General features: G+C 46.4%; 1 protein-coding gene across 1 annotated transcript in view; it reads left to right on the forward strand.

Moving 5' to 3' along the window:
- LOC115083210 (SCO-spondin-like) overlaps window positions 1-13403 on the forward strand; it is a 508366-nt gene that overhangs the window by 147276 nt on the left and 347687 nt on the right. The window contains exons 41-45 of the mRNA XM_029587016.1: window positions 3139-3240; window positions 6225-6446; window positions 8365-8492; window positions 8683-8853; window positions 9937-10086. Coding sequence (XP_029442876.1) covers window positions 3139-3240; window positions 6225-6446; window positions 8365-8492; window positions 8683-8853; window positions 9937-10086 — 773 coding nt within the window. The remainder of the gene's footprint in view (window positions 1-3138; window positions 3241-6224; window positions 6447-8364; window positions 8493-8682; window positions 8854-9936; window positions 10087-13403) is intronic.

Below are 13403 nucleotides of genomic sequence, written 5' to 3' on the forward strand. Positions count from 1 at the left end.
CATTTGTCTTTTTTACGTGGACCTTCAGCGCTTCCGAGGGTGAACGGCTGGAGGTAAGACACTCAGAAGAAAGAAGAGACATGGAGGAGGGGGTGGTGAAAGAGCTGTAATGGGATGGGTGGGAGCAGGGGCTGATCCAGGCAAGTGAGAGGAGGGAAGCTGGGGGAGAACAAACTGCTCAGGTTTCCACCCTGTTCTGAGGTTTAATCCCAGATGCCTGCACAGCGTTCAGGATGTCCTCATGAAACCAGCTGCGTGTGTGACTGTGCGTGCATATTTATACGTGTGTGTGTGTGTGTATAATTATACACATAGAAGTGACGGCAGAAAAGGTCCAAATGATCCATCCAGTCTGCCCAGCACAGCAAGCTTATGGTAGTATCTGCCGCATCATGCAGGTTGCCCCGATGCTTATCAGTTTCCCAGACCGTAAAAGTCAGGGCCCCTGTTGGTTGCTGTTTGAATCCAATTCCCCATTAGCCCTGGCTGTTGAAGCAGAAAACAATGTTGGAGTTGCATCAACAGTATGAAGGCTTATTGGTTAAGGGTAGTAACTGCTGCACCAGCAAGTTATCCCCAGATAACTTGCACTCTTTTCTTTATTTCCATCTTCTAGCCTTTAAGGATCCACAGTGTTTATCCCATGCCCCTTTGAATTCTTTCACTGTTTTCAACTTGACCACCTCCTCCAGCAGGGCATTCCAGGCGTCCACCTCTCTTTCTCCGAGAAGAAATATTTCCTGATGTTGGTTCTGAATCGTCATCCCTGGAGTTTCATTTCGTGACCCCTAGGTCTACTGATTTCTTTCCATTGGAAACAATTTGTCGATTGTGCATCATTAAAACCTTTCAGGTATCTGAAGGTCTGTGTAATATCTCCCCTGCACCTCCTCTCCTCCGGGGTGTACATATTCAGATCCTTCAGCCTCTTCTCATGGGTCTTCTCATACAGAGCCCACACCATTTTGGTCACTCTTCTCTGGACTGCATCCATCCTGTCTTTTTCCCTTTTGAGATGTGGACTCCAGAACTGAACACAGTGCTCCAGCTGAGGCCTCACCAAGGACATGAACAAGAGCATTATCACCTCCTTTTTCTTACTGGTTATTCCTCTCTTTTTTTTAGCCCTGCATTCTTCTGGCTGTAGCTATCACCTTGTCACACTGGTTTGCCATCTTCAGATCTCCAGCCACTATTACCCCAAGATCCTTCTTTTGGTTTGTGCACATCAGTCTTTCATTCCCCATCACATATACTCATTTGGATTACCGCACCCCAGATTCATGACTCTGCCCTTGTTGGCACTGAATCTCAGCTGCCAAATCTTTGACCTCTCTTCTAGCTTTTTAAAATCTTTAAATTCTTTCTACACCTTCAGGCATGTCCAATCTATTGCAGATCTTAGTATCATCCGCAAATAGACAAATTTTACCTTCTATCCCTTCCGCAATGTCGCTCACAAAGATATTGAACAGAACCGGTCCCAAAACCAAACCCTGAGGCACTCTACTTAACACTGATCTATCTTCAGAGTAGGTTCCATTTACCATTGCACTCTGTCTCCTATCAGTCAACCAGTTTGTAATCCATGCCACCACCTTGGCGCTCACTCCCAAGTGTCTCATTTTATTCATAAGCCTCCTATGCGGGACCGTATCAAAGCTTTGCTGAAATCCAAATACGTCTCATTGTGCGCTCTTCCTCAATCCAGTTCTCTAGTTGCCCAATCAAAAAAATCATCAGATTTGTCAGACAGGACCTTCTCCTGGTGAATCCATCCTGCCTCGGGTCCAGCAACCCACTGGATTGTAGATAGTTCACTATTCTTTCCTTCAGCAGAGTCTCCATTAATTTTCCCACCACCGAGGTGAGGCTAACCGGCCTGTAGTTTCCAGCTTCCTCTCTGCTACCACTCTTGTGAAACGGGATCATAACTGCTCTTCTCCAATCCCACGGCACCATTCCCGTTTCCAGGGATCTATTGAACAGGTCCTTCAGTGGATCCCCAGCACATCTCTGAGCTCTCTCAGTATCTCATCAGGCCCCATGGCCTTGATCACTTCTAATTTGCCTAGCTCCTCCCATACATTCTCTTCTGTAAATGGTGTTTTGTCCACTGCATCCCCATCTACGGTCTTGTTAATCAGCAATGGTCCTTCTCCAGGGTCTTCTTTAGTGAATATTGAACTGAAGTTTTTTTTATATTTCTGCCATTTCTTTGTTACTCTCTACACCTTGCTCCTTCTCACCTTGCAGTTTCACTACACCACTTCTGATGTCCCGTCTTTCACTGATACATCTGAAAAATGTTTTGTCTCCTCACTTTACCTCTTTGGCCATCCTTTCTTCTGTTTGACCTTTTGCTTTCTTTATTTCTTTCTTCGTCTCCCTCAGTTTTAACAGGTATTCTTCCGTGTTCCTTTTTTTGTGATTTTTTTACTTCTTGAACACTATTTTTTTTTGCCTTTATTTTTTCAGCCACCTCCTTAGAGAACCAGATTGGTTTCTTTTTCCTCTTACTCTTGTTTCTTTTCCTGACACATAGATTTGTTGCCTTTGTAATAGCTCCTTTTAATTTGGCCCACTATTGTTCCCCCTCACCCATTTTCTCCCAGTCTTCCAGTTGTTCCTCCAGGTGCATCCCTATTTTGACAAAGTCCATATTTTTGAAATTCAGAACTCGGGTCTTCATGTAACGTCTCTGTATCCTATTCGCAAAATTGAACCATACTGTCTGATGATCACTGGTGCTCAGGTGAGTCTCTATCATTATCACCATCAGTGAGCACTAGATTGAGAATCACACCCTTCCTCATGGGTTTCATTACCATTTGTTTGAGCAGAGCCCCTTGAAAGGCATCCACTATCTCTCTACTTCACGTAAATTCCACAGAAGGGATACTCCAGTGTGTGTGTGTGTGTGTGCGCATGCATGTGTGTGTGTGTGCGCGCGCGCGTGTGTGCATGTGTGTGTGTGCATGCATGTGTGTATGCATGTGTGTGTATATTTATACATATGTGGTTGTGTATGTTTATACACGTGTGTGTGTGTGTGTGTGTGTGTTTATTTATACATATGTGTGTATATGTGTGTGATTATTCAGGACTACCACAAGGCTCTCCTTTTTTTTTGCGCAGCTGAAAATAGATCAGTGACGCCAATACCTCTGCAGACCTGGACCAGTACCCGTCCCCCCACCAGTCCCCCTCTCGACACCTACCCTTTGCCATCTGTTGGGGGTAAGTCTGGATGTCATTACTCACAGGGACCTTTGTAGGATGGTACGACGGGGCAGTTTGTGTTTTAGGGCAGCCCACAGTTTCATAGGCAGTGATTACCGCAGAGAATTATAATGTGGTTTTAAAGCAGCAGTTCCTGCTCAAGTCTTCAAAATGTCAACATGCTTCCTTTTTTGTTGACTATCTTGCTTTTTTGATGGGAGAGGATGAGAACTTAATCCAAGGGCTCCTGTCTGTTTTCTTTTCTGTCCAATTATATTTAATGTATTTTACAATTTATTATTGCAACCTTTCATTTTCAGCCGAGGATTGTTTGCTAGGGATGTGCAGGGGAAAAACTTTCGTTGCAAGATTCTTTTTTTTGGAGGGGGGCTTTTAAACTATTTTTTTCATTTTGTTTTGTTTCTGTGTTTTAAAGCGTATTAAAATACAGAAATGAAACAAAAATTTGTCTGTTTTTTTTTATGTCATTTCGGATTGGGAACACCAAATGTTGTTGATGTTTTCAGCGTTGTTGTAAATGAATGCACATCCCTAGTAGAATCAGAGGTATCTGGTAACTCTGGATAACCCTAGGTGAGTCTCTTTATCAGTGTGAATCCATCTTAGCACATGCACAGTGCTCCCAGGGACTCTACAGGCACGTTAAGATGCGGTTTTCTCTGTCTCCATCTGCTGGAAGGAAGGCAAAACCCAGCAGTCTGGACTGATCCGGGTACGTACAGGGAATGAATCATTTTCTGTTTTATATTGCCACATATCTGGTGAATATAAGCTTTAGCAGCAATTACTATTCCAGTTTTTTGGTCCCATTTTTGCTTTCTGGAAGTCAAAATTACTTTGGGTGAATTTGAGCTCACGGTTAAGAAAAGTAGAGAGCATGGAGAGATTAGGACAAGCTGGGAATGATAAAGAGAAAGAGAGAGAAGTTTTACAGCTCTGCTAACTGTGCACCAACCGCAAGGCTTCTGACAGGTCACTTGACAGTGTAAGGATCTCATTCACCTTGGGGAATAGGACAGGGCCATGCATCCCCTGCCATACCTTCCACAGGCTATTGATCAGTGAATAATTCCTAGCAGCCCTAGGATTGCTCAATGTGATTTCCTGACAGGGAGCCAGAAGAGTACCTCCTGAAGAAGTCTATCCTAGCTCTGTCCCTGAAGCTATGTGTGATCCTGAGTGAGCCACTTTATCTCCCCGTGCCTCAGTTCTAATCCTAGCTCTGCTCATGACTCTCTGTGATTCTGAGTGAGTCACTTTATCTCCCTGTGCCTCAGTTCTAATCCTACCTCTGTCACTGATGCTCTGTGTGATCCTGAGTGAGCCACTTTATCTCCCTGTGCCTCAGTTCTAATCCTAGCTCCGCTCATGACTCTCAGTGTGACCCCGAGTGAGTCACTTTATCTCCCTGTGCCTCAGTTCTAATCCTAGCTCTGCTCATGACTCTCTGTGTGACCCCGAGTGAGTCACTTTATCTCCCTGTGCCTCAGTTCTAATCCTAGCTCTGCTCATGACTCTCTCTGTGACCCTGAGTGAGTCACTTTATCTCCCTGTGCCTCAGTTCTAATCCTAGCTCTGCTCATGACTCTCTGTGTGACCCTGAGTGAGTCTCTTTATCTCCCTGTGCCTCAATTCTAATCCTAGCTCTGCTCATGACTCTCTGTGTGACCCTGAGTGAGTCACTTTATCTCCCTGTGCCTCAGTTCTAATCCTAGCTCCGCTCATGACTCTCTGTGTGATCCTGAGTGAGTCACTTTATCTCCCTGTGCCTCAGTTCTAATCCTAGCTCTGCTCATGACTCTCTGTGTGACCCTGAGTGAGTCTCTTTATCTCCCTGTGCCTCAATTCTAATCCTAGCTCTGCTCATGACTCTCTGTGTGACCCTGAGTGAGTCTCTTTATCTCCCTGTGCCTCAATTCTAATCCTAGCTCTGCTCATGATTCTCTGTGACCCTGAGTGAGTCTCTTTATCTCCCTGTGCCTCAGTTCTAATCCTAGCTCCGCTCATGACTCTCTGTGTGATCCTGAGTGAGTCACTTTATCTCCCTGTGCCTCAATTCTAATCCTAGCTCTGCTCATGATTCTCTGTGACCCTGAGTGAGTCACTTTATCTCCCTGTGCCTCAGTTCTAATCCTAGCTCCGCTCATGATTCTCTGTGACCCTGAGTGAGTCACTTTATCTCCCTGTGCCTCAGTTCTAATCCTAGCTCTGCTCATGACTCTCTGTGTGACCCTGAGTGAGTCTCTTTATCTCCATGTGCCTCAATTCTAATCCTAGCTCTGCTCATGACTCTCTGTGTGACCCTGAGTGAGTCTCTTTATCTCCCTGTGCCTCAATTCTAATCCTAGCTCTGCTCATGATTCTCTGTGACCCTGAGTGAGTCTCTTTATCTCCCTGTGCCTCAGTTCTAATCCTAGCTCCGCTCATGACTCTCTGTGTGATCCTGAGTGAGTCATTCTATCTCCCTGTGCCTCAGTTCTAATCCTAACTCTGTTCATGACTCTCTGTTTTGACTCTGGGTGAGTCACTTTATCTCCCTGAATTTTATGAACATCTGTTTTCCTAACCTGTGCACAGCCACAGGTTTGGAAAATGGACGTTCTGCTTTTCTTTCAACTTTAGGGGCTCCTTGAAACCTGATGCCTGCTCCAGGGCAGGCGTTAATTAATTTGAGGGTAAAATTGTGCACATTTCATGGGGAGTTGGAAGCGCATTTTGGACGCAGTAATCCCCTAATTGCATAAGGGGCTGTGGACGCATATCCAAAACGTATGTCTAACCATGGGTTAACCAGTGCACTCGGCTAGGCACACTATATTGCATCAGCCCGAAAGTGTGTTACCAGCACTCTATAAATGATAACTGAGAAATGACACAACTCAAGTTATTTTTACTTTCACTCCTCCATTTTTCCTCTTGCTCTCTCTTTCTATGTCTCTTCCTTTGATCTCTTGACCTTTTTCCCCCACACATTTTTTTAGAAGACCATTGCTATAATCCTCTGAGGATCTCCTCCTTGCCAGACAGCAGTTTCACCGCCTCTTCCCAGCAGCCAGAGAACCCGGCACGTGCAGGACGCCTAAACCATGTGAACTCCAGGGCAGACCTGCAGGGCTGGGGTCCTCAGGCAGACGAGTACCATGCGCTGCTCTCTAAGCCACCTTACCTGCAGGTCGACCTCCTGGAGCTGCGCAACCTAACGGGTAAGGTGGATGGTCAAGCCGGTGACTGGTGGGGGACAGGTAGGGGTAGCGATACGATGGGAAGATGGGAGCGATCTGCCTTTCTCACAGCAGTGAGGGAAGCATGACTTGTGCCAGATGTCTAGACTGTTCTGGGGGTTCTTGGCTCTGCTCCTTCACGCCCCTAAAGAGGTCCGGGTTGTAAGGCAACAAAAATATAGAAATTATTTGAGTTATCTGACCAAATGTGTGTGACTTTATCTGTTGAATATTCACTGCGAATATCTCGAAAGCTCGATTTGTTGCTTTAGAGGATCGTAGCTGGGAATGCTACAATCATATGGAAATTGCAGGATACAAATTGAACAAATCTATATCTATATAAATAAAAATGTTAAATAGTTTGTACCAAATCGCTAATCTCAGCAACCACTTAACCGATTGCGTTCAAATTTGGACACAAGTTTCACCTCACATACGGCAAGGATCTTCTACACTTACGTTACATATATGTCACACCGAGGGCTGGTAAAAAAGTTTTAAAATTTGGTTCCACAAAACAGCGACATCTGGTGGACGTAAGCGGAAGCTCTTACACCTTGCACAAACGCTCACACCCCACACACACGTGACCAATGTTTGGGATTCACACACCCTCCGAGCAGACACAAATCCACCCTCCTCACACCCCCCCGCACACATGCCAATTGTACTTATTTCACACACCCTCAAAAAACACACAAAAAACCCACTAAATACCAGCATGCTACACCGGGAGGCCACTCACATGCCACATGTTTGCAATTCCCACACCCTACGAACTCACACACAAACACCCTCCTCACACCCCTCACGCCCATGACTTTTCTACTTACTGCCCTCAACCTCCGAACGCACGGAAAACTGCAGAATAGTTCGGGCTGCTCCAGTGGAGGGGGTCAACACCGCTCCAGGTCACATCGCATACACTACGGCTGTCGGCTGGCAGCAATCAAAATGGCGCCGACAGCTCTTTCCCTTACTAGGACACTCGGGAACGCCAATGGCGGCAGTAGCCCATGTGACATAGTAAGGGCGAGGGCCCGTCGATGCCATTTTCTGAACTGGCAACCAGCGCACCTTCGTCCTTACTATCTGAGCGAGACGACCGCTCCCATTGCTCCACCTCGAGGGCCCGGCGCCAATACTTCCATGCCGGAACGAACGCCCGCTCCACCGACTACCATTTTTGAAAGGTATCGTCGGGCCTGCGGGGGGGGGTGGGGGGGCGGGGGGATGTTCTTGTGTCCATGTTCGGAGGGGGGGCCAGGGGGCAGATCTGAGATTCTGCAACTCTTGTGGGTTAGTCTATTTCGCTGGTCTGGGGGGGGGGGAAGGGAGGGTGGGGGAGGCTTATATAAACACAACGTTTCTGTGGGGATTACTTTGGGGTGCAAAGGGGGAGGGATCACACAAACACATACACAAAATGTGCACCATCTCCGAAAGGTTACAAAACAGCCCTCACCAGGTGGGGAGTCACTGAGGTAACAGTGAGGGGAGGGAGAATGAGGAGGGAGGTAACTGTCAGGGGAGGAAGAATGAGGGGAGAGGTGAGTGTGAGGGGACAGAGGAATGGGGACAGGGGAGGGAAGGGGGGGGAGACCAAGGGGGGAGAAGATGAGTGACTCAGCTAAATGAGCAACGGGAAGGGGCAGGGAGGGCAAAGAATCTGACTCAGCCACTGCAACGCGTGGCAGGGGCTGCTAGTAAATAATAAATATTTTCACTTTCCCGTTTCCTCGAGAATCCATTCAGGTGAGGCATTGTAGGTGGATTTGTTGGAAGCCTCTAGTGCCACTTCTCCTCTCACCGCTGGAGAACGTGCGTTAACCCTTAACACTGGATGGGCCCAGGTTTGGATGCCCTTTTGTTGTGCTGGATTTTTGTGTTGTTGCAGGTATCGTGGTTCAGGGGGCCGGCTCCTCGGACGCTTACATCAGCAGTTTCATCCTGCAGTTCAGCGCTGACGGAGTCAGGTGGCACAGCTATCGGGACGTTTCCTCCAGCTCACAGCCCCAGCCCAAGGTGATTCTTCCATGTCTTGCTCCACCATTTAACCCTTAAGTGGTCTTTGCTTACCCAGGCGCCTTAGGGTACAGCTGCGTTCCAGTTCCTTTTCGCTAAGGGAATTCTCGGGATAGTACGGAAGACCTCGCCTCTGGTTGAGCAGGAGATTGTTGTAAACCAGATATTTTTTTTTTTTGCTTCCCGATAGCTGTTTCAGGGTAACTCGGATGACTCTACCCCTGCGGTCAGAACCTTTGAGAGAATGATCAGTGCTCGCCACATCCGGATCCTCCCGCAAGACTTTCACAATGGCATCTTCCTACGCACGGAGCTCCTGGGCTGTGGAGAAGGTACTGAGCCGCTGCAGGCTCATGTCAGTGTGAGCAGGGACTCGGGGGTACTCATCCCCCAACCTACGCCAGGAGTTTGGTCAGGTTCTGTAAGGCCGGCTGCATCCTCTAGGGGTTAAGGCCCAGAGGGAAGACTGGCAAAATAAAAAACATTTTTTTCAGACCAATTTGAAATACATTATTTAAGGCAAACAAGAGATGGTGGTACCACAATACACTTCTTTAATGCCCCACCCCTAAAGAGACCTACAAATATCTGTTCATATAAGTCCATACAAACCTTTTGCTATGGGAGTGATTTAGACACTTTAAAAAGCTGTAATTGGGAAAAAAAAATGAGGAAGACTTCCTCTATCAAACCTCATCATTTAGTCTAACCCAATTCTGGAAGAAGGCAGAAATGCCCAGGCAATAGCAGGATATGTTTAGGATCCTGGGAGAAACAAATGCCATTCTCCCTGTGTTTTATTTATTTATTTAACACTTTTTTTATACCGGCATTCGTAGGACACATCATGTCGATTTACAAGTAACTGAGAAGGGAAATTACATTGAACAAGGGAGGGGCTAACTGGGTAATATGCAAAATACAAAGGAAGAGAGTCAACAGCAGGATTACAACTTTTTTGCATTCAAGTTAGGGTTAAATATGCAAAAGAACTTATAAACAAATTAAGCGAGGCATGTACACTTGAGAAATTAGCATATGAGGGCTTATTTACAGTATGAGGAGGCAAGTGCACATATGTATAGTTAAAAGCTAGTGGGGGGGGGGGGGGGGGGGGAGAAAGGATAAATTCTTTATCCTCATCTCCTCTCACACGCCTCAGTCTCCTCGACCCAGAGTGGAGGAGTGGCCTAGTGTTCGGTGCAGCAGGTTGAGAATCAGGGAAGCCGCGTTCAAATCCCACTGCTGCTACTCGCGATCTTGGGCAAGGCCCTTCGTCTCTGTTGCCTCAGGTACTAAATAAGGGGCCCTAATAATTTACTAAGCTGTGATAAACTCTGATTTCAGTGTTTAAAGCATATTGTTGTGTGGTTTTTGTCTAATAAGCCTCATCATTTAAGTTTGGTGCCTTTCATCCTCCTCCCAATCTTTGGATTGTCTACAGTGCTCCCTGAGGGCCCTACAGATGGAGGAATGCCATGTCACAGTGGTGAATTCCGGTGTCACAATGGTCATTGTGTTGCTGCTGGACCTGGCGGTGTGGTGTGCAACGGAGTCAATGACTGTGGAGACGGATCTGATGAGCTTTACTGTGGTAACACAACTTTTCCTTACTAAGAGCCCATTCCCATAGGTCAGAACTTAGCTTTATCAAGTACGGCCAAACCAGCATCTATACTCAAATAAGCAGGTTGCCCATCCTGAAAATGTACCTTAACTGCATTATTTAGCAAAATTGTAGATGTTTTCTAATAACATCTACTAGCCCTGTTTGACCGGTTGCTCCTCCCTACACTGGTCTAGAAGTGGTTTTCTCTCAGCTGTCAGCTACCTGTGGCCATCATCCTTCCTTACCCCTTCCAATTCCCAGCTGTGCTAAGGTCTATCTACTCCCAGCTGTCAGCCAAAGAAGTTTGACTGCCTATTGGATATTGTTCCTTCTGCTTAGCTGTCACCATCCCTATGATTATATTTAAGAACATATCAGATCCTTGCCGCCATTTCAAGCTGATTGTCCTGAGTCCTCCTCTTGGAAGCTTCAAGGTTCATTCTGTACTGCTGTTTTGTATACATCAGGTCCCTGTTCATACTCAGATCAGTCCAGACTCCTGGGTTTTGCCTCCCATCCAGCAGATGGAGACAGAGAAAGATTTACTGACACTGACACTTAACACGAGGTGCCACCTGCAGTCCCTCAGTATTTCTCTGTCTCCAGCAGATGGTGGAGGTGCAAATCCTGAAGTTTGCAATCTGAGACTAAAAAAAAAAAAATAGAGAGAGAAATTTCCAACGCCAGTTTGGCTTGCCTTCCAGCTCTCGGTGGGGCCATCCCTCCTGGTTTGTGAAGCGGACGAGCAAGGGGTTGGGGATCCTTGTTTGCTCGTCCCTTCTGGCCGGACAGGGTGAAAAGCTGGATGGTTCAGTTCTCTCCCCCTGGAGGAGGAACAGAGCCAGCTGCCTTCTTCAGCTAAGGGAAGTGCTGCTTGTCTTTCTTTCATTGCTTAAAGTTTTATTAAAAAAAAAAAGAAAGGGCAAGAGCCTGAAGACAGAGAAAGGGTTACCGTGGGTCTGCATGCTTGCCTGGAGTCTTGCTTTACTGGTCGGGCGGCTCTTCCTTTTTTCTTCCTGTTCCTCCAGAGGTGTTTTTTTTGTTTTGACCATGGCTTGGCACCACGTTTGTATTGCTGCGCGTGCCGTGCTGTTCTGTGTATGGGGACAAGAGCGCGCATCTCTCCTGCGAGGGCTGATGCTCCCGGTGTCTCTCTGGAGGAAAGCACACCTCGGGGAAGCTGAAAACTGCCTTGGCCGGGTGCCACGAGCCTGTGACTCTCCCTGCAGCGAGGCAGCCGGTGGACAATCCCTTCCTGCTGAGCGTGGGAAGGGTGGCCATTTTGTCCATATTCTCCGCTGCCTCGTGCGCCTTGGAGGGGGAGGGGGATTTTCCTCCCCCATTGTCCCCTGTGGTTAGGCCCTCCGGGGGAGGTCAGGAGGCTGAGGGGAATCTTGCAGGAAATGGTAATGAGTCCTGGGAGGATTCTGATTCACCTTCTTCCTTTTCCTCTGACTTTGTGCTCCTTTTGCATAGGGACTCATAAATCCAGGAAAGCCCAAGGCAGTACAGGGCGCTTCGGTGCGCTCAAGGCTGGTGAAAAGGGTCAGGACCTCTCGAGCTGCTGGGGCTACGAGGGTCCGGCGGGTCCCAGGGGCCCCAGCCCTATCTATTGTGGCGAACACCCTCTTCTGACGCTTCAGAGGTGGGGGGCGCAGGGCCAGTTTGGTCCGGATCCGGGTTTCGCTGATCAGGACCTGGATCAGGCACTAAACAAAAGCCCGTCTGTGGAAGGAGATGATGCCAAGGAGGTTCGGTTGTTTCACACATTAGATAAAATTGCACCCCTGCATACCGTAAAAATAAAAAGAGCCAAATCTGCACCCTGGTTCACGCACACGTTAATGGTGCATAAACATAAAATACGTGCTCTCGAATACAAATGGAAAAAATACAAAAGTACGGCAAATTTAAACATATTTACCACTGAGCTCTCATTCTATTGCACAGCCGTTAACAGCGCCAAGAAAAATTTCTAGAACTCTCTCTATCCACAGTAAATAAATGGCTACTATATAACAAACTTAGCTTAAATTTATCAAAAATGGCAATATTGATTCTAGCAAATCCTCATTTTGACAATATCTCAGAATATATTTCTATCAACAACTCTAACATCAACATCACAAAACAAATCCGTAACTTTGGCATTATCCTTGATCCAAAATTAGATTTAACCACACACATCAAAGCAATACTAAAAACATCTTTTTACAAACTTTGCCTCCTCAAACACATAAAACTATTACATGACTCGAATCATTTTTGCACAATACTCCAGTCACTAATTCTCACTGGCCTAGATTACTGCAATTCGCTCTATCTAGGCCTTCCCCAATCTATTATCCGCCCACTTCAGCTATTACAAAACTCTTCAGCACGACTCCTTACCAATAGCAGGCCTATACTCCATCAATTATGCTGGCTTCCTATAAAATGGTGCATCCTTTATAAAATGCTGACAATTATTCACAGTTTGATCTACAATAATAATTCTACCTGGTTATCCACAACACTTCATGTATACACCCCTTGCAAAAATCTCAGATCAAAGATCCCTGCAGATCCCATCCCCCAAATCACCAAGACTAACCATAACTAGAGAGCGAGCATTTTCAATTGCAGGCCCTATCCATTGGAACTCTGCCTCCCGAGCTAAGACTAACTGCCCGTAAAAAGGATTTCAAAAAAGCCTTAAAATGTCATCTTGCCCTACAAGCCTTCCCAGACCTATGTGTGTCTTAACCACTCCTCTTCTTCTTCTCCACTGTCTTCTTACGCTGATGTTATTCATAACCTGATTTTTATCTTATTTTCCCAGTTATTTTTATCATTATCATATTTTAATATTTATGTTGCTGTTTGTTTTAGCTTCTTTTCCTTTATTACATTATGTATGTTTTTAGTTTATAACCCGCCCCAAACTTTGAAGGGCGCAGGAAATAAATACGTTTAAATAAATAAAGGTCTTTTCCTTTTCACTAGTCGATCAGCTCGTTGGTGTTTAGGAAGTGTGATACTCCTGACACAGGCCTGAAGGTCAGCAGAGCCATGGATAAGTTGTATCCTTTGCTGGAGGAAACACTGGAACTCTTGAAGGTCCCAAAAGTGGTTGCATTTGTGTCGGCTGTTACCAGAAAGATGACTATTCTAGTTGCAGATGCTACCACCCTGAAGGATCTTCAGGATTGGAAGCTGGAGGCACACCTCAAGAAGATATTTGAGATGTCTGCCCTTGGCATTTGAGCGGTTGTCTGCAGCAGTTTCATGTTCAGGGCTGGCTTGAGATGGGTGCAGCAGTT

The sequence above is a fragment of the Rhinatrema bivittatum genome, chromosome 2, assembly GCF_901001135.1.
Source record: "Rhinatrema bivittatum chromosome 2, aRhiBiv1.1, whole genome shotgun sequence".
Lineage (NCBI taxonomy): Eukaryota > Metazoa > Chordata > Amphibia > Gymnophiona > Rhinatrematidae > Rhinatrema > Rhinatrema bivittatum.